Genomic DNA, 22,523 nt, shown 5'->3' with positions numbered 1-22,523 from the left:
GTGAGACGAGTGATGTCTCATAACCTGCATTGAACTCCGTTCCGTTTTGGAAGGTAGTGGCAGCCATCTTATATAAGATAGGGGTCTGTGTTTTCAACTATGAATACTGTGATATCAAATAACAAAGAGCACAAAACTCAAATTGTAAGATAGACATTTAGAAACGCCTAGCTGCAGTCAATTTTTTGGAGTACTTTACAGCATCTTTTAGCGGTACTTCGCAGTCAATTAATTTCAGCCTCGCTATAAATAGGAGATTCCCAAGATGGCGCTGGAGCAAGATGCTGGAAGGCGAGGAAGGAGTACTCTCTGTAACTCGGTGAGTACTGGTAACGAACCTTAGTGAACACTTAGATAGTTATTCGGTGGACAATTGAGACATCGGGTAACACTTGGCAATTTTCGATATAACTTGTAACACTCAGTAACACAAAGGAGTTTTTTTTTAAATATTGAATGGCATTTTGAACACGGTTTACGTGTGCATTATAATGCTGGGTTTTTGGACTGTACTAATACTAGTTCCGAGGTAACGGACAACTGCCTGTAGGATACCAATTTATCGGGCAGATAAAATAACCGTCACCGATGTTTAGCGATTTACTTGAATCCATATGTCCATTTTGATATAATGACAATGTGTACCATTAACATTGGGATAAATGGAGTAGGAATAATATGTTTGATGGATATGATGTGTACCACACAAGTCTTCTGAGAGATTTATATTATTTACAGGTCAGAAAGATTACATTTTGGTTATGGAGTGTTCTGATAAGAGGACTAGAGAGGAATAGCGGTAAGACCATTGCATATAATTATGGTGGAACTTTGTGCATCTTGTATTAATTTATTAAAACTGTGGCATCTGGATTGTGATTCTCATGTTTTTGCGCTATAAATTGCCCAGGAAACTATTTTATCAGTATACGATTGGACTAGAGAGATATTTGAGAGGTGAGCTCCTTATACTGAACAATTAAAGAGATAAATGGTGTCAGTCACGGGTTTGGTGGTGATTTATTTACTACGCATAATAGATTATGTGTGTTTGTGCACTTATATAATTATTATGATGTGTTTGTAGTGTGGACATTTCTTTCACACTTGATGAGATTAGTAATGTCTTATGTAAATTTTGTATGTAATAACTATTGCACTGTATCAGATTCCCTCTTTCTGTGGCACACACATCACCAGGGTCATTTATGTGACAACTTGTGTTAGAGTGTTTTGGAATTATACCAATCACTTGGAGATCAACGAACACATGGAAGGTGATCGTATTCAACATTGCAAGTGTGATTTAGATATCTGTTGTCTATTTTCTCATAGCCCTAATGAAGTCGGAGATGCGGACGCATCAGATCTGACGAAACGTGTGTTAGCCCTTTTTGGTTACTTGAAGAACATTGTAGCATGTAAAAGAAGGATGAATAATGACCTGTGATGAAAATATCTCTATCTCACGAATAAAGTGGAGTGAAGAGAAGACGGATTGGACTTTAATTTCATAATACACATTGAGTAGTGCTCAGGATAACTTGTGTTCTGTTGTAGGACCAGAATTATCTGTTCCGTTTTTTGTGGGTATAAGTGGCTGATAAATAAACAAAAATGAGGAGTATACCCGTGAGACAACGCACTGTCTTCGTGGTAATTCTTAGGAAGCAAAAAGCACAGCACAGGAAAATCTCCTTTCTGTAGAAGACCCCTCACTCACCAACCTAGCTGGTGACACGCTTCATCATTGGGGTCCCACCCGAATAGTCGAGTGCCATTGAGGTGTACTGCGACACCTGATTACAGTGGAGCTGGTTATGTTTTTGTGTGAAAAAGGTGAGAAAAAAGTGTGATTTAAAAAATTGGCCAGATATAACCTGCTAAAAGATGTTTATTCTGGGGCAACTGGACAATATTAAAAAGTGTTCTTTGAGATGCTGTGATAGGTTAGATTGACACTCCGCATCCTCCAATGAAATAAAGTGCAATAAATTGGTCTAGATGTTTCAACCTTTTCTCGTAATTCTAAGGTTTTCGTCAAGACCAGTGAAAGTAAGCCGGGGCGTGTACACATACTGAGTGTACGCTACCCTTGGTCACTAAAACCTATCCATGTACTCACAGTAGGATATCCTTTCGTCTCATTGGTAGAAAGAAATTATTTAGAATGCGGTATTAGGGTGCCTCATGGGAGTCGGGTGTGTGGCTCTGTACACAATTGCGTGGAGATGCTCACCGACTGCTGCGCCTAATCACAGGACCCGCCGCCACTCCCTGCAGGATCAACTTCCTTCTAGCACACATTCTGATATTTCTGTATTTGACTGTGGGGATTACTGAGAACCTTGCGCATAGAGCCTTGCCACATTGAACTTTGGTTGTTCTGATTTTTAATATGGCTGGGTCTAAACTGGGGTGGTATGGTGAGCAAAAGAACGGTGGATTTAACTCAGATCGATTGACTGAGGCTGATTTGCTCTGCATTCCATCCATCATCTGTGAGTCTTTTTCTTTGCCATTCTAGGACAGAGCTAAGGGTTTATTATTCCAAATCCTAGGACCATTTTTAGGGTTATCGTGATAGTATTGCATGGTGAGGCCTAACCCTTCACACCACATTATACTACACCTTCCTACAACAAGTATGTATCTCCCCTTCCCCTTATAAGAACATCTTCTCTTAAATACTACTCTCCCCCTTTAAGAAGCATCTACTTCTCCACGCCTGATTCCACTCTCTATTAGGAGCCTCTCCATCCATGTTCTTTGTTCTGTTCACCATTTAGTTTGGGAGTTGTTAATTATTTTCTGCTGTCACCCTCATCTATAAAGAATTACTGCTTTGCCTTCTTCTGCTTTTTCCTTATATCTTGCTGCTGTATGGATCTCAATTCTTGGATGGCTCCAAGCTATCCAGTGCCATAGGGCATTTTTAAAACATAATATTTATTATTTAAGACACACATGCTTGCCTAACTCACCCCACCGATCCTCTAAAACAAAGTGTGGGTGTTTCTTAACCCATAATATGCTGAAATTGTCCTAATTAAGTTCTTTTAGCCGGACATTCGGTATGAGTTTTTAGTGCACATGACACCCCAGGAAACTAAGTGTGAATCGGAATGCAGTGGTGCATCACGGGAAATCTCAGGAAAGCATGCATGAGTGCTGTGGTGTGCACTAGCTGAAACCTAGCACACAGACTCTCACCTGCATGCCCTCAAACTCGAATTCTCATCTCTCATATGCAATTTATTTTACTATTTAGCTTTAAATCCCTATATTTTACCTCCCTTTAATATTTCTTGGCCCAGTATGCCCCTCAGCTCGGCCTCTCACCTTAGAATGCAGCAGCCTGTACTTTAAGAGCATGCCTGTGGGAGGGTCTTGCATTCTCGTTAATCTTACGACTTTAACAGCAGGGAACTCAGACTTCAAAAAGTCCTGGACATGATCCAGCATCAGCCGAATGATGCCTCGTCCCCTCTCCCAGGGCGCCACCCTCAGGCCTTCTGTAACAGCAGTGCTTCCACCATCCACCAGGAAGATTGATTCCAGAGCAACCTAAAACATGAGACAATCAGTCAGAGAAGGAAGAATGGAGGACATCAGACAGAAACAGCAGGGAGACCAAATTCAATAGTATTGCTTAGTCAGTGAAAGTCTGTCTTTTTCATTAGTGAACCTGAGATTTCCTGACCAATATCACTGTTTAGCCAACTGACAAAACAACTGACAAAACAAGCACTGACAAAGCCAATAATTCTGGTGTTGAACACCAACCTTTTGGCATTTTTTATTTTATGCTCATGATTTTTCCAAACCTTTATTGTTAGAGGAATATATTTAGTCAGTGAGATTCAGGGTGTGCGAGTCTGAGATGTCCTGACTGGAGTCTGAGATTTGTAACCAATATCGCTGCATAGCCATGTAAAAAAGAGGTGGTATGGTGAGGCGGGAATAGGGGGTGGTTGAAGGCAGAGATATAGTGTTGGTGACCTGAAGGATTCCCATGTTATAAGAGTGCTTGTGGAAGGGAGGTCAATATTCTGAAATATCAGCAACGTTTTAAATACCCTCCAAATCAATTAAAGTATGAAAGTGTGTGTGTCATTTATAAATATATTTAAAAAACTTGAGTGATATTCCCAATAGATTTGTATGGCAAAGAGACGGCGGGACCTGCAGGTTGGGCAGACCCAGTGCTATACAGAAACCTGTAGAATGGAAGCTACAGACCTGAGATCTGTAGGCTGCACTCAGATGCCTGCAGAATCCTATCAGTTTTAGGAGTCAATGGCAGTAAAACGTGTGCAAGCACCACCATAGTTGCTAGAATGCCACAATTTCTCAAGGAGGGCATCCTAGTGCCTGGACTGCACTATTCCATGCGGGCCACCCAATGCTTTGGCCGACATAATTGATGATCGAATGCCCATCCCATTCTCTACAGGTTTCGCTTTCAAACCAAACTTTGAGTTTCACTTTCATCCCGCACTCTCTTATATTTTGTCTCTATGTATCAGTTTCTTCCATCCTCACTGTCGCAGCTTCTCTCTCAAGAGCCCCTCCAATTACTGCTTCTACTCCTGGTCCTATCCTCCTTTCTGTTCTTCTCATTGCTCTCGTATATGCCTTACTCCCTCTGCATTTGGCCTATTTTGTTATCTGCTGCCTCTTACACTCCATTGCTCCACTTTCCCTTTAATCTGTGAATCTCCCATTTTCACCTCATTCACTTCCTTCGTATTTATCTTTATTTATCTTTCTTTTCCACATCACTTTCTTCCCAGTTCATCCTTCATTTTTCCTTATCCTTAATCATTCTTTTGCTTTCTCATTATTCCTTTCATCTTTCTTTATTTCGTCTTTCAATGTCCACCTAGCATCCTGTCCCCCTCTTCCTCTATACACTCTTCACCTTTCGTACAACTTACTACATCTTCTCTCTATCTTTATTCTTTCTTTCAAACTGGATTGGGAGTCCGATCGGCCTCCTGTGAGACACCACTTGCCAGGAGGTGCATCTGCTATGTGCATCTTGGGAACACAGTATATGCAATTGAAATCATTCATTTTAAGACCATGGATTGGATTCCCATCCTTCAGACTGGGAAAGGACAAACCAAGGGAGCAAAGTCAGAATTGACCAGTCCACTCTTGAAGGCCACTAAAACATGCGTCATTCCAGTCACGAATCTCCAACTCAGCGAGACCCAACTAAGAAGACAAATACACTTTGGAACCAGGCCTGAAGCATGATACACTTTGAATGTAATTTATGGCAATTAATACAAGTTTTGGGCTTAGAAGTACTGATATGAAAGACTGGACTTCAGAACTTTCATTTATATAAAAAAACAAGAACTTAGGCTTTGTCTGCATTTGTTTCCTTGGCAAAATCTTCACAGTAGGGTGCTCTTAAAATGTAGTATCTGTATATTGCTTTGAACAGTGGTTGAAATATTTTCATAATAGAATTTAACAAAATCACTAACTTTAAAGAGATTTAAGGGTAGACATGTTTTTCACCCTAAGCCAGTCTTCCATGGGTGTCTTTCAGGGTCCCACAAGCACAACTGGGAAAAATGTGGATGAATCTCCATTTCTGTACATACACATCTCCAGTTTGAATTAAATGCCAATTTTTTGGGTGGAAACTCTATATGCCATGGCTGACAGTTCAACCAGTGGATTATACATGCTAGCTGATAAATATTTGACTAACAGAGCAAACATCAATGGCTCAGGGTTGCGGACCACTTGCAGCTCTCTATATAATGGTAAAAACATTTTTGAAAAAGTTTATTCAAGCCAGAACAAAAATGTGTGTTTGCATTAGCTGCTCAGCATGGATATACAGAAAGAGTAAATGAAATGTTTTGTAATATAACATGTTGACATAAATGTGGAATCAAAGAAATTATTTATTGTAGCACAAAAAGTGTAGTACAAGTTGTCCAATGTCCATGCAGAGAGCTTTCTATTGGCAGCACAATGTTAATCGAAAATGATTGCTGTACGTGTGTTGGCAACCGGGATAAAGGATAATAAATAACCATAGACATAACCGTGGTCAATTCACAATGCATAAATACATGGAAGTGATCTACAGGATACGTCCGTTATTGCAAATATGCCGGGCGAATCTTGTAATCCAAGGACTGAAAACAAAGTAAAGAGAAATAAGATCTCATTATACTTTGGAGTAACTGAAAAGCCTCTGTTCTGTGGAGGAAACTCTAAATATGTTGTAGAATCCATTGGTTGATTTATTTGCCAAATAGTAACACTAAAGCGCATGACATCCAGTCAGAGGATTTTAGTGCACATTTAAGAGGGGTTTTCAGTTTCCTCCTAAGTGAATGTGCATGGTAAAGAAAGGGAAATCTACATGCATGTATATGTCTCTCTACCTCGGTGTAAATTTCGGTCTAGATGCAACAGAGACACCAATCCTGTTATTTCACTGGCGAATTCCACTAGTCCATTTAAAGTAGAAAGTGTATTAGTAACAGCACAGCATAGCATCCTATAGGTAGGACAACTCCAGCTAAACTGCAATGCAGTCAGGAATTCCACGATCAACATTCACCTGGATTCCTAGAAACTCCTGAGGCGGAAAGCCGGGAGAAGTGCTTTTATTTGTTGCTTTTCACTTATTTGCACCTTACTCGTCTCTGTGGTATTTGTTTTTAAAACTTTCACAAGCGGCAGGCTGACTTTCATTTATCCCCCCCGCTCACCTCACTCAGCCGATCCAGGCGCTCGGCGGTGAGAATCACCCTACTACCCCAGAGGTGGCCGGTGGAGCGAGCAGCCATCTTGAGGGTAGGGAAGGGTTGCGGGCTAGTTGCTATAAAATGAGCATACCTACGCACACGCGCAGCGGGTGCACCAAAGGCAAGCCCGTCTGCGCCCGTCCGCGCCCGACCGAGCCCAGAGGCCATAAACCCTGCCCGATTAGAGGAAAATTCTTCCATCATTCCTCGTATCTCCGAGCGCTGTGGAAGGCCTGGCCTCTAGCGCTGCCGAGCAAGTGGATCTAGAGACCCGAGGCGCTGCGAAATAGCGCGAGGTGCCCACAAACCGCTCTGCATCAGCCTGGTCAGTTGGGAGGGCCCATACAGTTCGCTGGTCACCGTGGAGCCCTGGCTGCCCCCCTCCCCCCATTCGCGCTGACGACGGCCCGCACCCCAAAGGCCACCATCCACGCAGAGGCCACTCGAAGGGAGGGGACACAGCCCATTGTCCGGATGGCATAGAAAGAATCAGAGGCCCCAGGGTCACGTAGGAAAACCCGGTGGGGAAGAAACCTAGCCAACATCCGGGCATGCAGTTCATAGGAAACACGTTGCATACAAGTGCCGCCACTCACTGAAAGGGCCAGACGTCAAGAAGGACGGTAGTAAGGCAGACTACACGCACAGCATGGTGCAGATACCCCCCATCGAGCCATTCATAGTGGAGGGATCGCCATCCTCTCTGGCGCCCAAATGGAAGGACTGGGTGGATCGAGTGTAAATATTCTTCAAAGCCACCAAAGTGCACAAAGATCAGAAAAGAGCGATGTTACTGCACTTAGGCGGCAAAGACATACACAACATCACGAAGACACTCATAGAACCAACTCCCAAGAACCACCACACACTAATCCATGCACGCAACGGGCACTTCAAGCCTATAGCTAACCAGGACTATGAGAAGTTTATCTTCAGACAAGCCAGGCAACTTCCTGAGGAATCGTTGGACACATATCATGCCCGGCTGAAAAACCTAGCCTCGACGTGCGGATTCACAGATGTAACGGAAGAAATACGTGGTCAGATAATTCAAGGGTGTGCATCCGTGAAACTTCGTCAGCGCATCCTGGAAGAATCGGGGAAACCGTTAGCTGACATCCTCAGGCTGGGATGCACCAAGGAGCTGTCCAAAGCCTGCGCAGCTCACATAGAGGCAGCACTCCAAGCTCCTGTGAAGACGGAACCGGTCAATGCTGTGACCACAAAACCAGCAACGCGATGGAACAAGAAAGGCCCTCGCCCCACCACCACAGCAACCGTCAAGACGTGTGGGTACTGTGGTGGGCTGCTACACCAGCCAGAAGAATGCCCAGCCAAAGGGAAAAGATGCTCGGGGTGTGGACGCTTTAACCATTTTGAGAAGGTGTGCAGAGCGAAGAAATACCGAAAGCCACGACAAGTGGTCAATGCAGTGCCAGAGGGAGACAAGTCACCGAGCGACATGGATGATGACGAGGAGGAGGAGGAGCGAGTGGTGCACAAGGTTCACATGATTGGCAGTGTAGCCCGTAAAGTACGCCGCTTACCCCAGTGCCTCATCAATGTAGGGGCGCAGGAGGTCACGGCAGTAGTCGACACCGGGGCCACGATCAACATCATGGCTGCTGCCCTGTACCGGACAATGTGTCCCACACCTCGCCTACAACCGTCCGCCATCACGGTGTTTGCGTATGGACAGAAGACTCCACTGAAAATTCTAGGACGTTTCAAGACATCAGTGAGCCATGGGGAGCAGATAATCAACACCAACATATACGTCACTGAAGATGGCCAAGGTATGCTCCTGGGATGTCGTGCGGCTGAAGACTTAGGAGTTGTGTCGTTTGCCTTCAGCGTCCATCATGAATCAATACAGCACCTCCTTGAAGAATTCTCTGAAGTGTTTGAAGGCATAGGACGGTTCAAAGGGAAGGAAGTCCATCTGCACATTGATCACACGGTACAACCAGTCACTCTGCGACACCGCCAGATAGCCTTTTATCTAAGGCCCCAAGTCGAGCAGGAACTGAAGAAGCTGGAGGCCGCCGGGATTATAGAAAAGGTCACAGGTCCCACGCCATGGGTGTCCCCCATCGTAGTTACGCGGGAGCCAAAGCAGCCTGGTGCCGTAAGAAGATGCATGGATATGCGCCTACCCAATGCCGCGATCAAGCGCGAACGCCACATCACCCCCACAATTGACAACCTTATCGATGAGATGGCGGGAGCATGCTGGTTCTCTAAACTCGATCTACGGTCAGGGTACCATCAACTGGTCCTCGACGTCACGAAACATAACCACATTCTCAACTCATGTGGGACTGCGGCGCTACACGCGCCTGAGCTTTGGAGTTTCCAGCGCTGCAGAAGAATTTCAAAATGTCATACAAGAACTGATTGCAGACATCCCGGGGGTGATCAACGTAAGTGACGAAATCATGATTCATGCCAAGTCACTGCCCGAACACAATGCTCGCCTCACACAGGTCCTGAGACGGTTGCAAGATGCGGGACTCACGCTACACAGGGAAAAGTGTGAGTTGCTAAAGAAAAAGCTCCAATTCTTTGGTTACACATTCTCCACTGAAGGGGTCAATCCAGATCCCGAGAAGGTAAGGGACATCAAGAACACCATCGCCCCCACCAGCGTGACAGAAGTGCCGAGTTTCTTGGGCATGATTAACTATTGTGGACGATTCATCAAAGACCTGACCACCCTCACGGTGCCCCTACGCGAATTGACCAAGGATTCTGTTCCATGGAGGTGGGGTCCACTTCAAGATAAAGCCTTCATAGACATCAAAGGCGCTCTCTCAGAGGCGGCCACGTTGGCATTCTTTGACCCCAAGCGAATAACCCAAATTGCGGTTGATGCCGGCCCCGTAGGCCTGGGAGCAGTGCTTCTACAAAAATCGCATCAGGAGGAAGATTGGGCCCCCGTGGCATTTGCAAGCAGGTCACTTACTGAGACTGAACTTTGCTACTCTCAGATAGAAAAGGAGGCCATTGCCATACATTGGGGATGCCGTCACTTTCATCTGTATGTTTACGGGAAGCCGTTTGTAGGCACCACGGATCACAAACTGCTGGTAGCTCTGTTTGCCGGGACTTCCACAAAACCGCCCCCAAGTATTGAAAAATGGATGCTTCAGCTCCAAGACTATAACTGTAGAGCTGAATATCAACCGGGGTCGCGCAACCCCGCGGACTACTTATCACGACACCCCAGAGCGGCCACCAACAAAGAAAGAGAGGACGCTGCAGACACGGAAGAGTATGTAAAATGCATCACGGCCCGGTCTTGCCCAATTCCCCTATCGATGCAAGACCTGTCTGAAGCTACTACCAGGGATGAATGTCTCCAAAGGGTCAAGTCTATCTTGCACAGTGGTAACTGGCACAAAGCTAGAGAGGGATGAAAGATCCTAACAGCTCAAGCCCAGAAAATAATGGAAAGTCTATATAATGTCAAGGGTGAGCTCACTGAAGACCGAAACGGGTGCTTGTTGCGGGGACATCGGTTAGTAATTCCTACATCGTTGACCGACCGATGTGTGCAGCTGGTCCATGTAGGACATCAAGGCATGGTAAAAACAAAAGCGCGCCTCCGCACCAAAGTGTGGTTTCCCCTCATGGACGACCTGGTAGAGCAAGCTGTCCGATCCTGCTTGGCATGTCAAGCCACTGGTGATCTCCCTCGTCCAGCTCCAATCGTCACTGAGCCAAAGCCACGGTCCCCTTGGGCGTGCGCCAGCATGGACTTTGGCAGCTTACCTGATGGCGGACACACACTGGTGATGATTGATGATTACTACAAATATCCAGAAGTGGAAATCGTGACTTCTCCCAATGCTACGGAGGTAATCTCCAAATAGAGAAAATCATAGCCACCCATGGGTTAATGTGTGAATTACGCACGGGCAATGGGCCCCCATTCCAGGGGCAAGAACTGGCAGCATATCTCACGGCCCTGGGCATTCGACATCGACGAATTACACCCCGCTGGCCTCAAGCAAATGGTGAAGCGGAACGCTTTATGAGGACTTTTAACAGTCATCAAAATCGCACACGACAAGAAACAATCCATAGAAATGACCATCTTTACATTCCTCCGCAGTTACCGACAGATGCCCCACCCAACCACAGGGGTAGCCCCTGCACACTTGCTAATGGGCCCAGTGGTCGCTGATTCGATACCCCATCATCCCACATGGCAGCCAAAGAGTCCGGATAATAATCTAATCGATGTTCGCCGACAGAAGGCCCATGCTCAGGTAAGCCAACGACGCAAGGTAAAAGGGAGCCGGATAGAAGAAGGAGATTTGGTGCTGCTAAGGAATCATTACAATGTCGGCAAGTTCTAATTGCCGTATGAGAAATTGCCGTGGACTGTTGTGAGAATTAGAGGGACCCGAGTTATCGCTACCCGGGGACGGGAAACCGTGACCCGCAACATGTCTCACTTCAAGAAATTTCCCCCGGAACTGTCAGCGTCAGACTCTGGAGCCTCAGGACTTGCGGATAACAATCGGGGAGTCGTGGGATGCCCCCCTGCGGAAGAGGAGTCTGTCACTGAGAACCCAGATGAGTCCTGGGTGGGAGAACCCTGTGGTGTGGAGAGCGTGGACTCTTCTGCCCTAAATGAAGAGGACTGTGGCGAAATGGTTCCTGAAAACAGTCCCATTCTGTTCTCTGGGCGAGGTCAGTCGCAGTATCAGTTGCGCAGCAATCCTGAGCCGTCGTCCAGACTGAGGGACTACATCACGTAAGACTGTTCTATGTTTGTTCGTGCATTGAGCCTAATGTACTGGTTTGTCAGATCCGACGTGTACTATTTCAAAATTTTAGGAATGTCAGTATGTTTAAAGAAAAATGGCGAACCCAATGTACCCTTGTAGGCTTGGACAATAAAATCAATCATAGTAACAATCTCTACAAGGAATTTCACTTGAAATCAAAAACATTTTTTTTAACAAATTCAAAATGATTTCTGAGTCAGTTGAAAACAATCAGACTCACAGGTATCCCACTAGACAACCAAGAACAATCTAATTTGTAAGGCACAAAGAAAAAGAAACAGAAAAAGAAACACAAGACACACAGAAAATCCTAGTTGTAGAAAATGGATTTATCTGATTTTGACATTTTTTTAAAAGAATTTGAGAAGGGTACAATTGAACAAAGTAAATATCAGCAGGTAAAGTTATGATAGAGACGTACAAGTAAATTTGGGCATACAATTCATAACCAAACATCAGCTCCTGAATATGACAAAGCAAATATTATCATAAAATCAATAAATATTGCTTGAAAATAAGAATTTTTCTTGGAGTTGACGGGACTGTCGACGTTTCGGTCTATGTGGCTTAGACTACTATACAGCTGACAATGTTTCTGGAGGACCGCCCTCCCAGATTACTAAAACATTTTCCAGAACAAAGTTGGGGGATGTCTCGCCATAGGCATTTTGGGGCACTAGAAAAAAATCAAGAGGGTGTTGATGGATTATGAAATAATTTAAGGATGGCTCAGGAGTGACTGCTTCTGCATTTTGGCCATAGAACTACCTGTTTGTCGGGGATGGCATTGCACTCTGCCTACCGGATGTAGATCAATGCAGTATCTGTGTAAATACATGGCAAAATAGGAAAGTCGTCGGGGCAACAGGCATAGGAGTAATGAGTGTAACCTTAATCCATAACTTTATTAATAATTGTGGAAATGTTTTTCTATAAGAAGTGGAACTCTAAGTTATGTCGGTGTATATTTCTTGTGGGTGGTGATGATGTCAGACATGTCATGTATTTTTTTTATGTTGAACACATTTCTGTAATAATGTGCATCTATTAGGTGCATCTATTAGGTGTACATTTTCCAAATACACATTATACTAGTGTTTGTAGTGTGAAAAGAAATTGGGCTAATTACTTTTGAATGCTGATATTTTTATGCAGATTATATTGGTATCCACGAAGAGGGCATGTTATTTATTTATTTAAATTTGTGCGAGTGTTTGTACTTCAGACTCATTTCCTTAGGCCTGGCTAGAATAGATGTGTGCTTAGTTGCTCTTTGGTACTACTAAAGTAGATGTGGGTGCAACGTTCAGGAGTTGCAACTTATTTTTGTAGGCGTGTTTTTGCATTTGCTTGTCACACCCCTGTGTGCCTCCTGCATTTTCCCTTTCCTTCTCCCACTTCATTGTATATAGTCACCATTTTCCTTCCACTTCCACATTTACTCCTAAAACACATACATACATGTGCTCAGTTCTCCACACTCCTGATTAAATACTCCATACATGAGGTATAGGACAGGCATAGACCATTATCCACAGTTATGTAAATTGCATTTATGAGTAGGTAAGGTTGTATTACTAGCTGTACTCATAAATGACTTTTGTGAATGGCCGACAACATGAGGAGTTTTTTGGCATCTCTAGTAACAGGACCTCTGACAAAAATGTTCCGTGCCCACCCCTTACTAAACCTTGAGGGCAGGGGAGGATCCTTTCTGATAACAGAGTGGCAACCAGCTCTGACCTGGGGTGGAGGGATGCAACACTGCAGGAAAAGGTGTTACTCTGGCCATCCACATTGGGTTGACAAGGCAACTGCTGTTACTAAAAGGAGCTCTTTTGCACTCAGAAATCCTTCAAAATGTACATAAACACCCTAATTTAGGGGGCAGAGCTTGCCTGGCCATAAGATGGCCGCACACTGAAGTAGCTTTGTGAGCAGTTAATTCTTTCCTTTTCTTCAACTCAAGAAATAACGCTTCCAGCAGCTGCAGCAGCCCAGAAAACGATCCTGCTAGCAAAATTGCTTGAAATTCAGGTGTGTTGCGACCTGGAGGTAGTGGTGTGCCCCGACCGGAAGCTGCGGACTACATCCGACCTCGTGTGTGAAGTGCACGGCCCTTCTAGCCACGTGGAGTGGACTGCTGCTGAGCTCCCTTCCTGATCTGTAGCTCCCTCAGTGCTCCAAGGCGCGCTCCTTGCCCGCAGCGTGGCTTTGGGGCCTCAGCGCTGCTGCGGCTAGAGAGCTGGTGGTTTCCCGGTGCCGTTGGCTCCTGGGCCTGGCTGTGGCAGTGGGGACGCTGTATCGGCGCTGTTGTGAGGTGCGCCTGATGCTACGCTGGACCTTCACCCACTGCAGTGAGCACACGATGTGGCATGACCTCCCTGCGGTGGCGCAGCGAGTGCTCGTTGGATTCATTATATGGCCTAATATCCTGGCGCCCCCCGCAGCAATTACTGTTCCTGCGCTGTGGCAAGGCCTCAATACCACTGTGGATTACTGGCCCTACGAACTGCTGGAACGTGGTCTATGTCCCCTGTTGGGAAGGCTCCTGGGATTCCTTGGCCCTCCTCACCTTTGTCTCCCACATAGTTTGCATTGCGTGCGGAGGTGGGCCAACTGCAGAGACTCTGGCAGCCTCCGGCACCATTGACCCCCGAGACTGATCAAGGGTGCGGGGACGCCATATTGGCATTCCCTAAAGGTGCACCCTCTTAAACTCTGGTCTCCTCCGCATGTTTGCTGGAGCCTGCTCCTGGCGCACATCTCCTGAGTCTGTGGTGTGGCGTTCATCGCCCGCCCCCCCCCCCATGCACCTTCCATACTGCGGCCCACCTGTGGCCATCATTTCTACGGGGCACTGGTTTTGCGGCTCCCAAAGTTGCCATGGTTTATTCTTGACTGGAGTGACCTGCTATTAATCCTAGCCTCCCTCCTCCTTGGTTTCCTGATCCGGAGGGGCTCAGACGGCTCGCAGAGGTGCTCATTTTCTGCTCCTGTGGTAGACTTTGGTTGTTCTCGCTATTCCCAGATACATTAGGGCTACCAAAGCTGTAACTGAAGATGGGGGTTTGTTCACAATAGTTGCCCATAGACCTAGTGTGGTCCACTGTCTGTGCTTGAGAGTTGACACATCCCAAGTGCGGGGTCCCATCCCCCTGCCAAGGTGTTCCCTCCAAGTGGGTGCTCTTTCAGTCTTATCTCCTGGTGCCGGCCGAGGCTCAAAACAGTGATATCCCCCCTACCACTGTGGTAACGATGGGTCAGACAGAGAAATCTCAATCCAAGTTGCATTTTGAGCTGCGTAAGACCCCCCAGGCAGCAAGATATCGAGAAAAATGCCTCGGAGTCTGGGTCAGAAATAGGGACACTGCTGCAGACTCTGACCTACAGCAGATACTCATTGCCATGCTTAACGAAAATTTACAGGAAGATTGATTCCCTCTCCTTCAGGATGGACAGAATGTCTGAGCGGCTGGATAAATAAGCAGCAAGATTAGACACAGCCAAACAGAGGGTGTCGGGCGTAGAAGACATGCTAAATTCCACTGTGAACTCCTCCACAAAAGTAGAAAAACAGGTTAGTCAGGCACTCCCCAAGTATAGCGTATATTTAAACATTAATCATTAAGTTATATCACTTTAGATAGCAAGTAGAGCACAATGCAATTATTGTAGTAGTCCCAAAATTGTATGAATAATGTTCATTTCAAAATAAGCAAGATGCAAAAGTACGGATCCAAAAACAGTTGTTGTTCTTCAAATTCTTTATTTATACACGTTATAAGTTATTCCAGCTCACACCGCCGACACGTGTTTCGTCTCAACATGAGACTTTTTCAAGGCTAAGAGTGTTCTAAGGAGATGTTAATAACCCGAATCCGGTCTCAGAATGTAGGATCAAGAAGCAGTCTAAATAAGACGCAATTAGCATGGATCCAAATAAAGATGGTCAAATTAGAAGCAGTCTCAGAAGTCCTGTTCAATGAAAACGGAAATGATCACAATTAGTAGATACAGAAGTGTTGCCACGCAAAGGTTGAACTCATTGCTACAGTAGCAGCGGAGGTTCACATACGAACAACGATACGAAGGAGTGACTTATCATGGTCCTCCGTAATTAATCCAATGAGTTCAACCTTCGCGTGGCAACACTTCTGTATCTACTAATTGTATATACTTCTAGTAATTATACTCTAATGTCTGATATGACATTGGACTACCAACTATGCTCCGTGATCATTTCCGTTTTCATTGAACAGGACTTCTGAGACTGCTTCTAATTTGACCATCTTTATTTGGATCCATGCTAATTGCGTCTTATTTAGACTGCTTCTTGATCCTACATTCTGAGACCGGATTCGGGTTATTAACTACTCCTTAGAACACTCTTAGCCTTGAAAAAGTCTCATGTTGAGACGAAACACGTGTCGGCGGTGTGAGCTGGAATAACTTAACGTGTATAAATAAAGAATTTGAAGAACAACAACTGTTTTTGGATCCGTACTTTTGCATCTTGCTTATTTTGAAATGAACATTATTCATACAATTTTGGGACTACTACAATAATTGCATTGTGCTCTACTTGCTATCTAAAGTGATATAACTTAATGATTAATGTTTAAATATACGCTATACTTGGGGAGTGCCTGACTAACCTGTTTTTCTTTTTTTCTCAAATAAGGAATGTTAGCATTTTTTGCTAGCTTAACACCCCTGGTGGTGGGTGTATAACAGGATATATAGTGCACCTCCGCATAAATCATTTCGATATTTTTGACTCCATACGCTTTAGGAATTGCACTTACCTGATGTGCGGACGTTTTCTCTCAAGGGAAACACTACCACCAAATACTGTGTGTAATTTCCTCCACAAAAGTAGAAAAGCTCCTCCACATTGTCCAGGCCAAAGCTGAAGACTTTGAAGCATGATCAAGGAGGAACAATCTACGTATAGTGGGAATTGCCGAATCTTCCAACATCCCCAATATGGAGCCTTTTGTAGAACAATTACTGGTGAAATTCTTGGACAATGATACCTTTTCCAATATGTTGATTATATACTGTGCCCACCGCTCTCTCGCGTCCATACCTGTCCCGAGAGCCTCTCCGCACCCTATCCTAGAGCAGGTGCTAAACGATAGGGACCAGGATGCAGCACTGAAAAAGGCCAGGGAATTGCAATCCTTGAGATAGGTGAGCTCTGAGGTTTCTCTATGCATACCAGTGCGGATCAGATTTGAGGAGCACATAGTTGTATAGGCTCTAGTACCAAACCTAAGATGTTTGGCAGACAACATCTGCCCCGCTGCATATTCCATATTCCACCTACATCATCTCGGTTTGTTTGTGCTACTGATCGCTTGTTTTGTAGTATTGACTTATGTTTGCGGGGGAGTATGCAGGATCGACTATGCCAATTTGGGGTACGCATAGCGTGGTGGGAGGTTTGGGTTGGCGACTGTTTATAAATTTAGGGCAGGCAATGGCACACTGATATTAGTTAGGCACACTGGTATGGAGTATGATTCTGGAAATTACTGTGTAATGCACATTGGCTGCGATTTCTATACATGCTCTATACAGCTCTGGAGGCGGAACATCCAAGGACTGAACGATTATCGTAAGCTCCGTAAAGTTGCTGCTTCGTTGGAAAGACACAAAGTAGACTTAGCTATGATGAAGGAAACCCACCTAGCCCTGCAAAATAAGAGGCTTTCCAGGCGACGCTTACAGGGTCACTTGTGCGCTGCTGGGTTGACCTCACACGCTAGGGGTGTTCTAATTTGGGTGAATCATAGATCGGGCTTTGCTTTGCATTTGGAGGCGGATGATTCTAATGGTAGATTTGTCATGGTCCGATGTCAGGGTGAGGGATTTAGCGCTCGCCTAGTGAATATGTACGGTCCCAATTATGATCCTCACTTTTTTCAGGCTATGGCAGCACGCTTACTCAAAACTGACGGCCTACCACAGGTGGGGGGGTGGATTTTAATTGCACACTTGACCCCAACAGAGATAGGTCGCAGGGTTCACAGAGGAGACCTGTCCCTGCTGCGAGTGCTATCGCAGTGTTGAAGGACCAGCTTGGATTAGCAGATGTGTAGACGCAGCTGCCTTCTGCTACCCCTGGGTGCACTCATTATTCTTCCCCATACGACACCCACACTAGGATTGATTACTGGCTGGTCTCTAAGAAGTTTACTCCCCTTGATCTCAAGCTGTGAGCCGCTCCCCAGAACCTACTCGGAACACTCCCCGGTATGGCTACTGCTGACAGTCCCCACTATGAGACATGCTCCTTTTACGTGGAGGTTCCCTCCTTATTCCATGCTCGACCAGGTATTTTGCGCGGAAATGGCTACAGCTATTGAAACTTTCTTCGAGGGGAATATAGGCTCTGTCCCTAATTTTTCTACCGTCTGGGAGACTTTTAAAGTGTTCATAAAGGGGGAGACAATAGCTAAGCATGCAGGAGTTCTTAGATCAATCTGTAACAGACTCACTATAGGTAATGCTGAGGAGCTACACAGCATTAAAGAATTACTGGTGGATTATCAGGATACAGCAGAGAGCGAATTCAAACACTTAGGCAAGAATGCCACGGCACGTGTGTATGGGGAAGGCGACCGTCCTGGTGCCCTATTAGCTACGTTGCAATGCCCCTCTAGGGAATCTAACTCTACAGTTGAGATCATGGGTGAAGATGGGAGCATGATCTACGATTCCAAAGGCATTGTGGATAGATTCAGAAGATATGATGCAGAGCTCTACAGATCACGGCTTCCTCCAGCTGGTCCTGCTATAGAGGACTGCTGGTCACATATTTGCCTTGCTTGGCTCACTGACTCCCATAGGGAGCATCTTATGGCTCCTCTTGACCCCAGAGAAATTAGGGTTGCCTTATCATCGAAGAAAAGTGGCTCTGCTCTTGGCTCAGATGGGCTGACAGTCGATTTCTATAAAGCTTTCCAAGACCTGCTAATCCCACATCTCATTACATGGTTTGAAGAGATGGCGGAGAGCAAGGTGATGCCCCCCTCAATGAGTGTGGCAATTATTGTTACACTCCTAAAACCGGGTAAATCCCCTAGTGAGTGCTCATCGTATAGGTCCCTGTCCCTGCTAAATGTAGGAACAAAACTATTAGCCAAAATATTGGCCAATCGCATCTCTCCCCTACTTCCGGGACAAGTGGGAATCGAGCAAGCAGGCTTTGTCCCTAGGCGCTACCTAACGTCCAATCTGAGACTTATTTTTGCAGCAATTCAACATACTAACCCAAGAGTCAACCCTGTGGCGGTTTTCCTAGATGCTGAAAAGGCCTTCAACTGTTACACAGGCTGGAGGAGGACATTACTAGATGGATATGATTACCACTCTCTTTGTTAGGCCATGTTTCGTTGATGAAGATTATCTTTCTTCCTATAATGTTATTCCTGTTTCAGAATATATCGATGGTGCTCCCACAACACCTATTTACTGAACTAAGGTCCCTCATGATAAAATTAGCCTGGGCAGGAAAACAACCTCAAGTGAAATGGGAGATACTCACTCTACCATACGCTACGGGGGCCTTAACGCCCCAGACTTAGACTTGTATTACAGAGCAGCATTGTGTTCATACGCCTCTGCCTGGCTACACTGCCTCGAGCCTCCCCCTCACATATATAATGGGAAAATAACTGCTGTTGCAGATTCCCTTCCACAGGCCCTTTTTAGAAAACCAACAAGAATACATAGTATCCTAGATTCTATTAATGCCACTACTCATGATGGCATAACCTATTGGACGGACAAGCAGGTGCTATTTTGTATTCTCCATTAACCCCTTAGAGTGGTGCACTTGGTTCCCTTCTAGTATAGACAGCAGGGTAACCAATGCCATGAGCAAAGTTAATGTGACTGTTATTGGAGGCCTCTGTGGAGGGGGGGGGGGAGTTTTGGGGCTGGGAGCAATTGACAGCTGATGGCTCTACCTCTACGTTACTGGTTCGTTTCTAGTACTTTAAATTACGGCATGCTCTGAAGACTCTTCTGGTGGATTCCCTCCAGGAGCTGCCCGAGAGACTGCCGCATGCTCCCACTGCACTGAGCCGGAGGCCTATTTTATACACCTAGCCTGGAACTACACTAACGTCTTGGAGTATTGGGAGAAAATATTTCAGAAGATAAATTATATTACTGGCCTTGCACTGGTCTCTGTCCCGTATTTAGCCCTTCTAGGTTATCCCAAAGCTATAGATAAATATTTTAGGTGGCTGGTGACGGTGGCTTTGCTGCTGGCCATGAGACGTGTTTCAATGAGGTGGGGCAGGGGCCCAGTCCCCACAATTGAGGAATGGACAAAAGTCATGACTTATTGCAACACGCAGTTGGATGCATATGGTGAACTTCTTCCACTGCAATCTAGGCCACGGACTTACTGGGGGGTATTCCAGCAGTATCTGATTGGTAAAGAAACTGGCGAACCTGAGGGCGTGGTAGATAGTGATGAACACCAATGTAATAATGTGAACACAAATGGCTAATAACGACTACTTGGCCCCGGATGATCAGCATTGTTACCCTGATGCGCAGGGTGGAGCTTACCAATGATGTATGCATTACAGTGTCTGGTCTTATATCCTTTATAGTGCTCTTATGTAAGTGTGCGAGGCCTCTCTCGACATCTATTTGCCTTACATCCATTGTGTATCATGTAAATGTATTGTGTTATTAAAATCAATAAAGAAAATAAAAATAAAAAAAACACCCTTATTTATAGTTGATCGCAAATCCGATCTTTCATTTCTCATGGTACGCTCAGGCAGAGTTCATGATTCTCCATGAGCCAGAATCGGAAGTCTATGAATATGCACAGCATCGTGGAGGGGAGGCATCTGCTAAACCTGGGCGGAGTTCGCAGAGTCCCACTACGCGAAATTCTGCGGAGTTATTACCAGTTCCGCGTTGGTCTGCGAACCAGTGAGTGTGTTTAGTTTAGGGAAACTGAAGCGGGAGAAATTAAAGTATTAACTCAGGTTCGAGTTAATCCTTAAATAAACAAACCATAATAGGCAGGCACACAGCGAGAAGGGAGAAACGCATTAAGGGATTCAGTTTCCTGCACAAGTTGATTATAGGAAACAAACTTTCACTTGTGATTGAAAGGCGATAATCAATAAAGGATTAAGTGTTTTCCAAGTTAATCTTTAAACAAAGAGGCAGAAGTAAAATAACCTCACAGCGAGTGTAAATAAAAGAAAACTAATAGCCGAGAGCTACAGACTAAAAAACGCGCTCCACGTACGGCGCCAAGAAGAATGTTTATAACAATATTTAAAACATCAAATGTCTGTGGGGCAAGATCCGCTCCAGAACAGCAAAAGTCAACTTTAAAAGAAAAGCTTTTTTCCATTTAAAATATACACCATTCATCACCATAAACAAAAAAAATATGAACAAAGAATGAAAAACTGTTGCGACTACATTTCACCTGGCAGTCAAACAGCAACAGTTTAATCGATCTGCCATACTTCGGGGCAGATTTACAACTTCTGGCGCATCTCTGCTAATCAGCAGGGATGCGTCAGAACAGTTGTTACATGCCAAACCACATGTGCGCCACCACTGATGCGCCGAATTTACAATGCGGCGCACGGATGGCCAGATGCGTGTTGCATCCCCCGGCGGAAAGGCGGCTCATTGCTGGAGTCGCGTCGCCAGAGCCACGCAGCTCCAGCAAGGCTCGGGTGCCCCTATGCCTAACATGCTGCGTCAATCCTTATGGCTGCTTCAAGCAGGCGCAGGGTTTTGACGCAGCATGGCCGTAAAAGTTCACACAGCCACTTTTCCGAGGCGTTCCTGCGCCAGTACGCCCCCCCCCCCCATGCCAGAACGCCCACATGTGGCGCAGGGCTTTACAACATGACGCATCTCCCAGATGCGTCACGTTGTAAATACCCCGCAGCATGGCGCTGGCTTTGACCCGCCGTGTTCCAAAAGTGACACAACGGCGGCGCAAATGTGGCGTCTGGGGCTAGTAAATCTGCCCTTTAGTTTTGAATAAATACATCCATGTTTGTAACAGATTATGGAATGTATAATGAAAATGTTTCCCCTCCTGGCAAGTGCTTGTTTTTTTTTTGCATTCTACCCTCTGAATGAAGCGCTGCGTGGCAGTAGGAACGCTTATATCAAGATCGTTAGACACACAAACTACTATGCATGTATAAAATGAAGACCCAGTGCACATGTGGCATTGCTCTTATATAAAAGGAAGATCATCCTGGAGTGATTCTGAAGTCATTCGATGACTTCAGCCAGGCGATTCCTGCAATTAACTGGGGATGTCATCCGAAGCCATCCTGAAGTCTGCCCACAGGGTAAAATATTTAAACGGGATGACTTTATCTAGAGTCATCAGAGAAACTACTCCAGGATTAGGGGCTGATTACTTCAGTGGAAAAGATGGGATGAGCTTGAACTACTGCCGGATGATCCCATTCTGATTACAGGATTAGGGTGGATTACTCCAGGATGGGTCCCCGATTACTTCAGTAGAAAACATGTGATGACCTTGTACTACTCCAGAATGATCCCATGATGATTTCAGATTAGGTTGGATTACTCCAGGATGATCTTTTGAGTATTTCAGGATGGGGCTGTATTATTACAGAATCATTTTGTGATGACTTCAGAATGAGGCTGCATTACTCATGGATGATCCAAGGATAACTTTAGAGTGTGACTGGAACCGTACTAGTTGATTAATTAATAATGGGTATGTATTACCGCAGGATGGGTTCTGGCTGTATTACGGCATGGCTGTGTCAATATGCAGAAGTATTGTTCTAGGATGACCTCCAGTAGTAATACTTGTTTGCCATTCACAAGATGTTAAGAAATACAGTTTTATTACTTTGTTAGCAGAGCAAATAATGGTTACAAAAACAAG

The 22,523-nt window shown here is 45.2% G+C and overlaps 1 protein-coding gene across 1 annotated transcript in view; it reads right to left on the bottom strand.

Annotated features, from left to right (window-relative positions):
- The window catches only part of LOC144799728 (histidine N-acetyltransferase-like), a 189,020-nt gene that overhangs the window by 17,706 nt on the left and 148,791 nt on the right, over positions 1–22,523 (bottom strand). The window contains exon 3 of the mRNA XM_078671244.1: positions 3,343–3,567. Within this exon, the coding sequence (XP_078527370.1) occupies positions 3,343–3,567 (225 nt within the window). The remainder of the gene's footprint in view (positions 1–3,342; positions 3,568–22,523) is intronic.

This window comes from Lissotriton helveticus, chromosome 12 (genome assembly GCF_964261635.1).
Source record: "Lissotriton helveticus chromosome 12, aLisHel1.1, whole genome shotgun sequence".
NCBI classification, from domain to species: domain Eukaryota; kingdom Metazoa; phylum Chordata; class Amphibia; order Caudata; family Salamandridae; genus Lissotriton; species Lissotriton helveticus.
The sequence above is the reverse complement of the archived record's forward strand: the minus strand, read 5'-3'. Positions and strand labels throughout refer to the sequence as shown.